The sequence below is a fragment of the Xenopus tropicalis genome, chromosome 8 (genome assembly GCF_000004195.4).
Source record: "Xenopus tropicalis strain Nigerian chromosome 8, UCB_Xtro_10.0, whole genome shotgun sequence".
NCBI lineage: Eukaryota > Metazoa > Chordata > Amphibia > Anura > Pipidae > Xenopus > Xenopus tropicalis.
Window position 1 is genome coordinate 126,925,876 of NC_030684.2, and position 13,462 is coordinate 126,939,337.

At 39.7% G+C, this 13,462-nt stretch overlaps 1 protein-coding gene across 1 annotated transcript; it reads left to right on the forward strand.

Annotated features, from left to right (window-relative positions):
- The first annotated feature begins 10,669 nt into the window (after positions 1–10,669).
- On the forward strand, positions 10,670–13,422 carry LOC116406705 (serine/threonine-protein kinase N1-like). The gene is made up of 8 exons (XM_031891372.1): positions 10,670–10,826; positions 11,058–11,175; positions 11,558–11,625; positions 11,716–11,812; positions 11,981–12,063; positions 12,623–12,712; positions 12,816–12,904; positions 13,236–13,422. Exons 1-8 carry the CDS (start codon positions 10,674–10,676, stop codon positions 13,414–13,416), a joined length of 879 nt encoding a protein of 292 aa, XP_031747232.1. The 5' UTR covers positions 10,670–10,673; the 3' UTR covers positions 13,417–13,422.
- Positions 13,423–13,462: the final 40 nt, after the last annotated feature.

Here is a 13,462-nt window from a genome sequence, read left to right on the forward strand (position 1 = left end):
CCTCCCTTATCAATAGGTGCTGTTAGCCTCTCCCAGGAAATTCAGGGGGTACCGTTAGCCCATATGAATGAAGTAATAATTCTGTTTAGTTTTTTAAAGAAGGATCGAGGGATTGTGAATGGGGTATTGTGAAATATGTACAGGAATTTAGGCAAGTATATCATCTTGATGATGTTCACTCTTCCCCAAAGTGTAAGCGGTAGTTTGGCCCAGGTCTTAAGGACTTGTGACAGAGAGTCCATTATAGGGTCTAAATTGAGTTGTAGAAAGAGTTGGGGGTCAGGGTGTATCCATACCCCCAGGTATTTAAAGGATGTGACCCATTTCAACTGTGTCTGCTGGGGAGGGGGGATATGGGGGAGGGGGTCAATACTGAATAGTTGTGATTTTTCCCAGTTTATGCGAAGTCCCGAGTATTTGCCAAATTCTTGGACAATGGTTGTAAATCAAATAATTACTGCCGGGAGTCAGCGCTACCCTCTAATCAGAGCTGTATGGAGCCCACGCTGAAGTCTCGGCATTGCAGCTATCAGGAGCCACATTACAAGTTCCCATGTCTATGCGTGCCTACCTGTTTGCCGCTACCCGTCCACCCTCGTATTTACTCAACATGCGGCTAATAAGAGCCGCATCACAGCCTGGACAGATCAGTCCTGTCCCCTAGTAAGACCCACTTGCCTCTACCTTCAAAAGTTGCACCCGCCCTACGCATTTTGTCACGCTCGCTCGTGCGGGGCTATCATACCTCACTCTTAATGAATTTGTGACTCTTGTTACACATGTACATATTGTTTACAGTCCACCCACTAATGAATTGGGCACTCTCATATTACTCCATTCTCTATTTTTCCAGTGGTAATTTAACTAACAATACTGATTGATGACATAATGAATTCCCCTATCATTGTGCGTTAATTAAATGATTTGAACTGGGATAAATTTGCCAAACCGGAATGCTATCAACTGACTTTGAGTTGATTTGATTCCCTGTCCCACAGAGCTTACGATCTAAATGGGAGGGTAAGTTATAGACACAAATAGGAGGGTAATTAGTGCTGCTGGTTACAGTGGGTGGTACTGCAATATAAGTGCCAGTTCCCAGTTCAGCAGAGTCTTTGAGTTTAATTCTAAAAAGACAGAGGGAGGATTCTCTCCGGAGGAAATCAGGGAGGGCATTCCCAATGTAAGGGGCAGCAAGGCAGAAAGGTTTAAGGTGGGAAACAGCAGTAGTAGTGGGGGGCGCAACCAAACGATTGCTCTGCGAGGAACGAACGAGTCGGCCAGGAACATACGGAGACACAAGGGAAGAGATGTAGTGAGGAGCAGAGGAATGGAGGGATTTGAAGGTTAAGAGAAGGAGTTTGTAAGATATTCTTTGCTTAACTTTGTTGATGAGTTCAATTCCGTATGCACCCAACTATTCACCCTACTTCCCTCCCCAGCCACTGCGCCAGACCCCCTTAGTGGGACAGCCCCACAGTGTGAGACCCTCTACTCTAGCCAGAGATTTCATAGCTCCCCCAGAGTGTACAATCTCTAGCTTTCTTCAAAAAGGTATTACATTTATAAGCACTGTCATAGCTAGAAATCAAACATATGAGAGGCTTGTGGCAGTTTTGCTTTCATTATCAGTGCATGCATGGGGGGGTTACGTGATTTAAGGTGGCCACACACGTGGCGATCTGACAATGTTTCGTGCGACCATCAGTCGCACGAAACATCGTCAGATCCGCCACACACCGTCAGGGCTGAAACAGCAGATAAGGAGGTAGAAACAATAGGATTTCTACCTCCTTCTGCCGATTCAGTCCTGACGGCAGATTTTGGTCAGGCGCCTTCTATGGCGCTCGATCAAAATTTTCTAACCTGGCTGATCGGCGAGTCGTCCGATATCAGCAGCTTCCTGCGATATCGGTCGACTCGCCGACATGCCATACACGCACCGAATATCGTACGAAACGAGGTTTGGTACGATAGTATCGGTGCATGTATGGCCAGCTTTAGAGTGCTATTTAGCTGGCAGTTCTGGAGAAGGTAAAGAGACAAGGAAGTTAATTATGGGAATATGCATCACAAATAAATGTCATTAAAAGGAACCCAAATACTAACTAAAATATATACATTGGATTGGAAACCAAGTAGTGAGTCTTTCTCTTTGTTGCCCTTCCCCATCTTCATGTCCTGCCTTATATTCATATCATCCCTAGGGTGTCACAACGTAGGGGGACTGGGTAGCCACCCAGCTCCCTACAACAGCTAGCCATGCTGACTTACACCATTAGGCTGGATCCACAATTGCTCATGGTTAATTATGAAACCTGTCCTTTGGCTGGAAAAGAGCACAAAGGAGCTTGGGGTGACAGTCAAGCTCCATGACACATGCATTCTACTCATATTTGCTGACACCCCAAAAACAACATGCACAGTGAAAGGCTGTGAACAGTAAGGTTAGGTTGCATATCCCGTAAATGCATTGTCAAGTTAATCTTTAATGCCCTGAGAACATTTGGTGGGCTAAATCCAGAAATAATTCCATATATAATGTAACTAAACTCATGGCAGGATATTTGCAAGAACAAACCAGGGCAAATGCCATGTTATCCAACATATTGTATCTGCTCTACACAGAAAGCATGGCACGGGTAATTAGAAGTGTAACCCAGAGACAGTTTATGCCCCCTCCTAAAGAACTGCTGCCTGAATTGTTGCACGGGGTCATTAAACATATACCAATAGTATGTATAACTTTATCAAGTTTATGCTGAGGAGAGTAATAAGGACTTGGTCCATAGAAATCTGGCGCAGCAGGGCTGTTCTCCATAGATACTAGCAGTTAGTTCTCATCACATACACCCCCTAGTGGCACAATGATAGAAATATCAGTCAAAACCGATAGGAGCTGATTCATGGTACTAAACTGCCAAGTACAGTTGCCTATAGATGCCAGTCAACAATTAGTTAAATAGTATACTCGCAAGGGCTTGATAGCATTTGTCCCTTTCAAAAAAAGCTATCTGGAGAAAGAATTTGTACTGGCAGCTGCCAATAAATATACCAATAACTTTGGTGATTTGAAACAGGTTCAGGGTTCTCTGTTTTAGTGGACACTTTTCTAAATATATTTCTGGCCCAGTATGTGTTGCTTTTATCCATTTGCTTTAGTGACGTGTTTAATTTCTAAATAAATAAATGGGAAAATGTGTTGTGTTGGTTTGGCAAACTTTATCAGGCTGGCAGTGGTTATGAACAGTTACATTTGGGAAGGTATAGAGTGTAAAGAGTAGATACAGCAGCGTATATACAGAGAGTAAGAGAGTGGTATCATTCAGGAAGTGAGGTATATGCAATATACAATATATACAACATATTGTGGCAGATGAGCTTATGAAAGTAAAGAGAAGAATAGAAAACACAAGTGCCACAAATATGGAGCAGAACCATCAACCCACCTGGCAATAATGGAGCAGGGAGCATGGCTAATCCATAACAAGGGGGGGCTGAGGCCTAATGGGGTTGTGGTCAAAAACCTCCCAGCAATCACCTCCAAAATGATGCATTAAAGTAAATTGCAAAACAACACAGGGGAAGATACTTACTCTTTCAGAACCTTTAGTTCCCCTTTAATTATTAGCATAAGTCCCTGCCCTAATACAAACTAAGTACCCTTTAACTCTATCCCCAAAGACATTGGTTACTGTGTAACAGAGATAAAGAGCTCTGTATAACCAGCCCCCACCTTTCCCTGAGTCACATGTTATGGAAACAATTGCACCAAAAAAATGCACATTGACTTTGTTTCACAAATTTTAATTTTGCTAATTTTTTGGCGAAGCTAAATGACAGATATGCTCATCACTATAAAAGAAAGAACCGAGAAAATGCATGTCCAGCAGAAATATTATTAGGTGGTTTTATAATGAAAAAAAGATAATATTTCTCCCCTACATGTAACCAAAATGTTTTAGAAATAGAAAATCTTCCTTAGAAGGGAATAGACCTGACCTCAGCATGTAAACTGAGGCGGTGTTACTCAGCAACTAACTAACCACTAGTGCTGGTTATCCAACCTATTGGGTCCTCTTGGGTGTATTCAAGTGTAGGCTTATGTGCCAACTAGGTACAGGTTGGCAGGCCATATGCTGGGTGGCATGGGGAAACAATTGCCTATTAAGTCTGCTGAAATTAAGCTGGAAACCAGCGTAGGGACCATAAAGTGCCTTCCAGATGGCCCCAGGGTCGGACTGGGCCCAGACCCGACCCTTACCTGCGCTCCCCCTGCCCGACCACTCCTACCCTGACGGGTTAAATTACGCGCGTTCGGGGGAGGACGTCGGGTGAGGGGCCCTGCGCGGGGGGGTCAGGGGGGCCCTGCGAGGGGGGGGAGGAGGGAATTAGGGGACACAGCCGGCGGGGGCACCTGCAGGGCCCCTGGGGTGGAAGCCCCGGCAGGCCCTTCACCCCCCAGTCCGACCCTGGATGGCCCTGATTATATACAGTGTTCTGAGCACTACTAGTTAGGCAGTTAAAATGAGCCAGAGGTCAAGCAAGTGGCAGTATATAAAAACTCATCAAAGAAAATAGAGGACAAGGCAGTAATATAATGCAACTCAAATGTTAAAGAAATGGTAAAAAGTGCTGTTAAACAACTAAAAAGTCTAATTAATAACAGCAATAAATAAATAAAGGCAAACGAATAGAAGCTTTCTTATTTTTATCAGTTTGTATGTTGATAAAATAGTGGCAATAATTGTTGTCTATAACCAATAGCAGCACCCACCCAGAATATATGTTAGTATTTAGTGCACGTCCCACGGCAGCCATCAATCCTTAGGAATATTTGTAGTACCCAGCAATTCACATTAAATCTTGTGAAAAATTCTTTATTTAGACATTGGCAATGGCCCAGAGATTAGCAACATTTCAGACCATTTTGTCTTTTATCAAGTTTGATATGATAGTAATGCACTCATAATGAACTGGAACAGTCTCCCATTAAGAATTATGTATAATTCTGTGATTAGTTGCTGCTACAGGTTAATTTGTGACTGCTAATTATAGTTGTTTCAATAGTAGAATATAATGGTTGTTTTCATTAGCAGTGGTACTGGGGTGCAACATTCCTAGGCTTTAATTAAAGGAATAAAATAGAAATGGCTGGTCTGTAACTGATGACAGAACCTTCCTGACTAGGTTATTATATCCCTAAACATAAGGAATGGTTCTACTTATATAGCAAAGGTCTAACCCCCATTAGATTTAAAGTGACACTGCCCTCTCTTGAGTCACAACTCTGCATAGAGGTTCCACTAATTCTACAAAAATCCAGACTCTGCCACGTACTAGGCCGCAAACATATACCTCAGTGACATTTACACCTTGGTTCTACTAAAAATGAATTTAGGTGGTTAGAAATGAATTAAGAATAATGTGACAGATGTTTCTCTTTGTGTTTTATAAAAAGGTAAAATCAATTTATTTCACTATTTATCACCCCAGCGCTGCTGCTGCTGCAGGGATCCTGTACTTAGGGGTCTGTATCCCAATCCTGCTGCTGAGGGAAGTGCGGGTGGGTAGCAGTTATTATCCCTTGCTTGGCAGCAGCCAATCCCTATAGTTTTCATACTTACTCAGCAGAGACTTTCAATTTGTTTATCAATCAATGTCATTAATAGGAACACATTACTATCATTTTATATCTTTGGTTTCACAAATCAAGATATGAATGAATCATTCACCATTTTATACTTTATATTTATAATTATTCTAGCACTTTCCTTTTATGAATTATATATATGAAACCAATAAATAATATGAAGTCCTTTCCCGCTTAGATTACTGCAATTTCCTACTAACCGGCCTCCCGGATTCGTTTACTCATAATGATTTGTTTTTCATCATTAATTCAGTTAATCAATAGGAACACTACTTGCCCAATCATGGTTGATAATGATTTGTATAAGAGCACTTTCACATTTTTAATGCCAATTTTAATATCAATATTCTAGGTTTGCAGTAGTTATAGGTGCTGCAGGTTAAACACTGTGCTGATAATTAAGGGGGGGGGGTTAGGACAATTTTGGCATTACAGAGGCGCACCCTGAGCATAACGATCAGTATGTTATAGATGGGCTTTTGAATCATGTGTTATAATGTTTCATATTGTTTTACTGTTATTAATAATTTATTGCTCTTCAGGCCTCTCCTATTGAGTTTCCATTCTGATTAATTTGTAGTTTCCCCCTTGTGGGAATAACTGTAACCAACCCAGGCTGCATCCTGCTGGTGGATGAACAGGCACTGTAATGTCACTGATGTTGTGATGTCACAATGGCTCATGATGCAGATCAGTATCACAAAGTCATGTGACAGCTCAGTTGGTGGTTAGCTAGCGACCAGTACAGACCTGTGCTGTGCGTTACTGCTACCGACAGCTTTCTTTTTAGCTTTTCTAGCGTTTTTTCACTTTTTCAAATATTTTTCTACTTTACTGAGGAATCAGTCAACTGTGTAAGTGCATAGCTTTATATAGATTCCTTTATTCATGATACTTATATGGAAACTCATTATACTGTGGTTACAAAGAGACAGTTATGTTTATTATATATTACAGTAAGGTGTTTTATAAAGAGATTCTATTTCCATGCTATTTATAACATTGCCTTAAAAGTATTTTCCCAATGCTCTCACCTTACCAATCTGATCCCTTTACCAATCTGATCCTATATATGAGGGGGCTGCATTTGTCCGTTAGCATTAGAAGCAATAACTGACAGGCTGAGAAGGGACAGTCAGGTTGGCAGAACAGTCAGGTTTAGGGACTTCAAGTAACAACTATTTACAACAATTATCAGCGAAAGCTATTAAAGGCCTATAGGGAACTTTGTATGTACATTAAATATTTTGAAAAGTAGTTTTTTAGTGTCAGTATCTAATGGCGGCTCCAGTTTAAGCAAAGTGCCACACAGTATTTATGTATCAGGCACAGATAGTTCCCATTGCACAGGGTTCTGTAGAGATTATTTTATTACAATGCCGGTTCTGCTCAGCACCATGGTAGCTTGTTGTGTGAGGATGAACGATTGATTTTCTAGCTTGTGAGATTAAAGGGAATGTTCACTTTTGACTTAACGTTTAGTATAATGTAGAGAGTAATATTCTGAGACAATTTGCAATTGGTTGCTAGGGTCTAAATTACCTTAGTAACCAGGATGTGGTTTGAATGAGAGACTGGTTTATGAATAGGAGAGGACCTAAATAGAAAAATACGCTATACAAAGTAATAATAACAATAAAACTGTAGCCTCACAGAGCAATAGTTTTGTGGCTGCCGGGGTCAGTGACCCCCATTTGAAAGCTGGAAAGAGTCGGAAGAAGAAGGCAAATAATTTAGAATCTATAAGAAATAAGTAATGAAGACCAAATGAAAAGTTGCTTAGAATTGGTCGTTGTATAACATACTAAATGTTAATTTGAAGGTGAACCCCCCCTGCATCTATAGGTTCTGGGCGGCTAACCTAGTGCTATTTCCTACAGGATTCAAACACATGGGCCTAATGTGCCAAACAGCACCCCACTTATTTCTGCAAGCACTTAATGTGCAATTATTTGAGCTTACAAGCTAAGTTCCCTATCACATTCAGGCGCCCATCAGGCTGTCTGTATAAGGGTTTAGTGGCACTTTCACATTTAGAATTTTAGAAGTAAACCTCTGCATGGCTGAAAGGCTACTGGTACAGGGCATGTTTGGGTAATAGGAATGAAAGCAACTGATATCTGGGAGTTTTATAAATTATTTGCTTTCCTGTTCTGTCCGTCTCTGATCTAGAACTGGAATTGCCAACTGTTTGCCCAGGTCAATGGCAATAGCAAGCAGAAATACAATTCAATGTTAGGCTGGATTTCTTATTATTTTTCATGTTTTTTTACATATATATTCAGCCTTCCTATTCTAGTCTCTCATTAGTAATATTGTGCTTATATGAACTTGGTTTATAGTAAACCTTCCATTTCATTTTGTGTTTTCTAAAAAGCAAAAATAAGCTGGAAATGTTATAAACCTTTATATTATGTTTATGCCTTTTTTCATCCACCCTGAGTGATGGCATTTGATATTTTCTATTCTAGGACTGAGAATCATGTTTCGAAGATTTTTTAAACGAGTTCGAAAATTCTTTGGAAGAAACAAAAAGGTAATTCGATTTGATATTTTTCTTTAATAATGATTTGGAATTTCACATTTTTTTCACGATTCAAATTTTTTGTGTGTGCCAAAACTCCTGAATTTGAATTAGGGTTTCCATAACTCACATGTTCAATATTTATTACGTTAGTTTTATTCAATCAAGTTTTTTAGATCCAAATTTTTAAATAAACAAGTTCTGATACATAAGCCTCTAGGCTCTTTCCTGCATTCCTTCCAAACTCTAAAATAACATCACACAAAGTGACATGCTTGGTATAAGCCTATTAAACAGTAGGCATCTTGATTACTGCTAAAATCAGCAGCAAATAAAATACCATTGAATCTTTGTGGGTTCATTCCCACTGACATCAGCTGAGGTATCAGCAGTGCCCATCATCGGGCGGCTCCCTACACATTATTGGTAGTGGTATTAGCACTAGGCGTATTGGTTATCAAATACCTAGTGTGCCACAGGCCTCACAGGAGATAAGGCCCAGGAGTGTGTAGTTCAGCTACTCGGCATTCTGCATTTTAAAAATGGTGTAAAAACATATACTTCTTAGGGCCACAGCAAAATGTCATCTTCCATACTTCACACATAACAACTTCAATATTTGTAGCCTTAGATTTAGGAGGTTTGCCGGCTTTCTTAGCCTGGCAGGGGTGATCTCAAGGGGGACGGGGAAGTGGCGAGGTAATGACATCACAGGCGCAGCGATTGGCAATTGGCCAAACACCACGTCAGTGTTACTGAGTCCTGCCCGGTTTTCCTAATTTGGGAAACCAGGCAGGAGGTTTTGACCTGGGCAACTCTTCCGAAAACCGGGCTGCTGGGTCAAAACCAGACAGGTGGCAACCCTACTTGGGAGTGGACCATTTTCGATAATTTGTCCAGTACCCAAAGAGCTATAGCTATCCCTCTGATATAGAGTCCACGCTTGCCTCATCCACATCCTTCCTATGATTTTAAAGCTACAACTTCAAGCATCAAATAAAATCTTGAAGGATTTGGTGGGAGTTTGGGTTCTAGGGCTTCACGCTAGTCATTCCTGCCATAATATAGCAGCATTTTATACCCCAATGAATTCTGATTTGCAATGGCCAAATCATTTATATCATTCATAGAATGTAACACTTAAATGAACAAACTGCTATTCATGGCCAGTTGGAAATGGTTTTGCTTGCTGTATTTACAGTCGCTTTGTGCAGAATTTTGGACATAGTGGTGGGTTTGGCTTTTAAACTGCATGAATGACTCTCATATTCTAAGTGTATTTTCTTTTTTCTTTATAGGTTCAACCTAAAACTATTGTTGAAACAGTGAGTAAAAACTGGCATACTTGTAGTCTTTATCTGTCTATCTGTCTGTATTTTATTTGCCATACTCTCTCCTTCACTATTTTGCTTGCACAGGGGGTCTTTTTTTCTTTATAAAAGGGCAGTAAGTCACATGGGCATATATATATATATATATATATTTATTTTTTTCCACATCTTTATTTTACCATTGCTTTGTGATTCTAGGAGTCCAGTAGCCCAGATATTGCTGCACCGCAGGAGTTTTGTCAAACAGAAGATGTGACACAGCGGAAGGACTTCTTGGTTGAAGAATATAAAACTGAAAATCCTATTGAAATGCCAGTTCAAGAACCGACCGATGAGGAGATAGAAGATCCCATCGAGAGTCTCAATGAAGAACTGAGTGATGAGGAAGAGTCTGAAAATTCTTCAACTTCAAATGAAGAGCTCACTGATGAGCCTCAGGACAATATAATAATGGTGAAAGAAGCTGTGGAATGCCTAGGTAAAATATTTGTGGAATAATGTTTTGCCTTACTCTGACTATCAAAATGTTATCAAAACACAACTAAAAACACCCCAATTTATATAACAATTACACTTTTGGAAAGTTATTACTTATGTGAGCTCATAGGGCCACTGCAGTAACCATATGGTATCCCCACTGCGCGTATTTTCAAATGACCAATGAAATATTTCTCCCATATATATTGAATGTTTCCCATGACTATTGACACAGCCACATGTACCTCCCAAGCAATATCCACAGCATGTATATCCATGAACCAGAAAGATATAGCAGAGGATATTGACGGGCTGAAAAAGCTAAAAATATAGAATGTTTAAATACTGGTTTAAGGTTTGCTATTTGTCTAGTAACATAGCAACCAATCAGTAGGTAGCATTTACTGGTCAGCTGGTTAAACCATACATCTAATTGGTTGCTATGGTTTGCTGTGGCTATTGGCTTTTTATTATATTAGCCTACATAAGGTTTCCTCTTTATTCTGCTCCCTATATAAATAAAAATCTTAATTTATTGAGTAAATAACAGAGTTTTGATCTCTAATAAAGTGTTTTCCTTTGTGGTTGGTAATAGTGCCACCCAGGAATAAGACAAATTTGATTTTTCAGGCAACATATCCTATACTAATGGATTATATATCTCCACTTGTTCTTTACAGATACTTTAATGGATCCACAATGTCCTGAATGTGCTTCTCCTGCAGAGATTATTATGCAGGACGAAGAAAATGTTGTTGCAGATTCTGAGACCGGAGATAAGAATATTTGCACTGAAAGGTCTGAGAGGTTCAGCCTTTTAAGTGTTCTGAGCTTGTCTGATGTAAGTATTATTGCTGGTAGAACTGTATGTTTTTTGCTATTGCCTGGTGTATTATTCATGGAAGATTTATAAACAAAACTATTGTTTTTCTACTACTAAATCCATAGCTTTCATCTCTTTAACCTTCTGTAGCCAGAAGTACTGATTTAATCATAATAACCTTGGTAGCCAAAAGAATTAAGAGTAAATTCATGTTCCTAATTAATCATTTTGTATGTTATATATTTCCAGGAATCCAGTGAAGAACACATTTCCACTGGTTCAAGTGATACGGAACCTCCTATGATGATAAAGGTTACAGTGACACCAAAAAGAAACACACAAGTGGAGGAAACTGAAAATCAATCAGGTGCAGTATCTGAGGATTCACTTGTTTTATAATTTCCCATAGGGATTGATATAAATCTAAATACTCGTAGTCCTAGATCTATGTCCCGGCAATATAAGTTAAAACATTATGACTATAGCCAGTAGGATACAACCATATGAGTTCATATACTATACATACTATATACACATGATCACATGGTCCTACACAGCCCTAGTATTTAATCCTGGAGCCAACATGGCCTATTATGGCTTCTTTCTAACCATGGACAAATTCTAGAATTACATTTTAAAAATGTTATCATCAATCTCCTCGGCACTATTGCTGACAGAATGTAAAACAACACTATTTTGGTTTTGGAAAGCAAACATCCCTAGTGATTATTTTTGGTTGGATTTTCTAGATTCGCCAGAGCCTCTAGACAACCCGGAATATTTGGAAGAACCAAATGAGTACAAGAGGCAAGAGGAGGTAGGTTTAGAGACCCATTACACTTGCGATCTGACCACATTATGTTTAATTTCTTCCAATTGACAAATGTATTTGTTTTATTATTTCCAGGATTCCCAAGATGCAACACCTCCCAATGACTCAGACTTCTTTGGGATAGAAATACCAAGTTTAAATTTACAGCTAGATGGAATTGAGACATCTTCAGGTAACATATTAGAGACTTGTCTAAATTTGTCTAAACCAACATATAAGTAATGAATAAAACTGTGTTTATACTCCCAGGCTTGTATACATGATTGCACTGTACTGTACAGAACTGATACTATGCTATCCGATGCTGTGGTGTTCAAATGGTTTTTTTTTTATTTTTTAGATTCTTCAGAGCGAGCATATTGCCTTGAAATGGCATTACCAGCTTTCTCGCACTTAAGAAATTCCCCAGAATATCGAAGTGAGGTAAGATCAGATGTTTCTTGTAGAACTTGCCCATATGGGTAATTAGCAACCGTGCTGTATAACCTAGTAATAATAACTTATTGCAACCAATCAGCAATTAATTTTGTACTAATCTATTGCAAGCTAGAGTATGAAAGGAAATATCCAATTAGTACCTGCTATGGGGCAATTCTGTGCATGTCAATAAAGTAGCCTCAGTGTCCCAAAACTTATACTTACATTATATCAGGGGTGGGCAAACTTTTTGGCTCACGGGCCACATTTACTTACCCCCGGGCCAGGGCGGGCAGGGCCAGGCCAGCGTTACGCCCCCTTAGTCTGTTTAATTCCGGCCGGCCAATGACACCAAGTCTCGCGTGATGAGACTTGGCGTCGTCGGCGGGCCGGATTAAAAAGGCCAAGGGGCCGGATGTGGCCCGCGGGCCGTAGTTTGCCCACCCCTGCATTATATGCATGATAATATAACTAGTAATAACATTCATGTATTTTGCTGTATTAAATAGATTCACAAACCTAAAACCTGAATTGTAAGTAACAGTGTTCTGTTTCCTTTTTTTAGTCTGTCAGAAGTAGAACTCTTTCCATGTCTAACACAAGTAGTGAAGATTTTGACCTCCTTTCTATGCTGGGTCAAGGAAATTTCGGAAAGGTGAGTTAGTCCTTTGGGGACACTATTAAATGAAGCACATTCAGGGTATAGAAATGAAATAACAAAATCAGGTTTACTAAAGGTATCTCTTTCTTTATTCCAGGTATTTCTGTCAGATCACAAACCTACTAACAGCAAATTTGCCGTGAAGGCCATTCCAAGGAGAAAATATGACCAACATGCTGCTCAAAGGTAAGTATGGGCCGAAATAAAAAAAGGAAATAAAAAAAAAAACAGTGGGACAACTTGGCACCTAGCAAGTAACACATAGCAACCAACTAGTTGCTCACCAAGCTGTGGAATGTCAGGATTTGGCTGAATCCCAACACTTTGTAAAAGATTTAGATTTGGCTAAATTATTAATGATGGGTCAAACCAAATACAAATTCTTGTGTCATGTGATACAGGTGTTAAATTCTGTATGAGGCCAAATCTTTTTTAGTTAGTATTGGTTTAAGTATCGTAAAATAGCTCTACTTTTTTATAATATCAGCATGTAAGATCGTATTCTTCTGTTTTTCAGGATACAGACGGAAAAGGACATAATGCAATTGGTAACGGACAAAAAAGCTCCATTCCTGGTTGGCTTAGATGCTTCCTTTGTGACAAACTACAATGAGTGTTTGGTTATGGAATATGCCCCAGGAGGTGACCTAAGGTCACTTATGGACAAGTATGACCTGCCACTGGAATGCACCAGGTAAGTAGTATTGGGCATCTCCAGGCCCGGATTTGTGGAGAGGCCACAAA

What these genes read in the sequence shown, in the direction of transcription:
- LOC116406705 (XM_031891372.1), top strand. Translation starts at nt 10,674, where the DNA reads ATGGATCCACAATGTCCTGAATGTGCTTCTCCTGCAGAGATTATTATG. An exon ending in GTGTTCTGAGCTTGTCTGAT is followed by an intron (nt 10,827 to 11,057) that starts GTAAGTATTATT and finishes ATATATTTCCAG; the next exon opens with GAATCCAGTGAAGAACACAT. An exon ending in CCCCAGAATATCGAAGTGAG is followed by an intron (nt 12,064 to 12,622) that starts GTAAGATCAGAT and finishes TCCTTTTTTTAG; the next exon opens with TCTGTCAGAAGTAGAACTCT.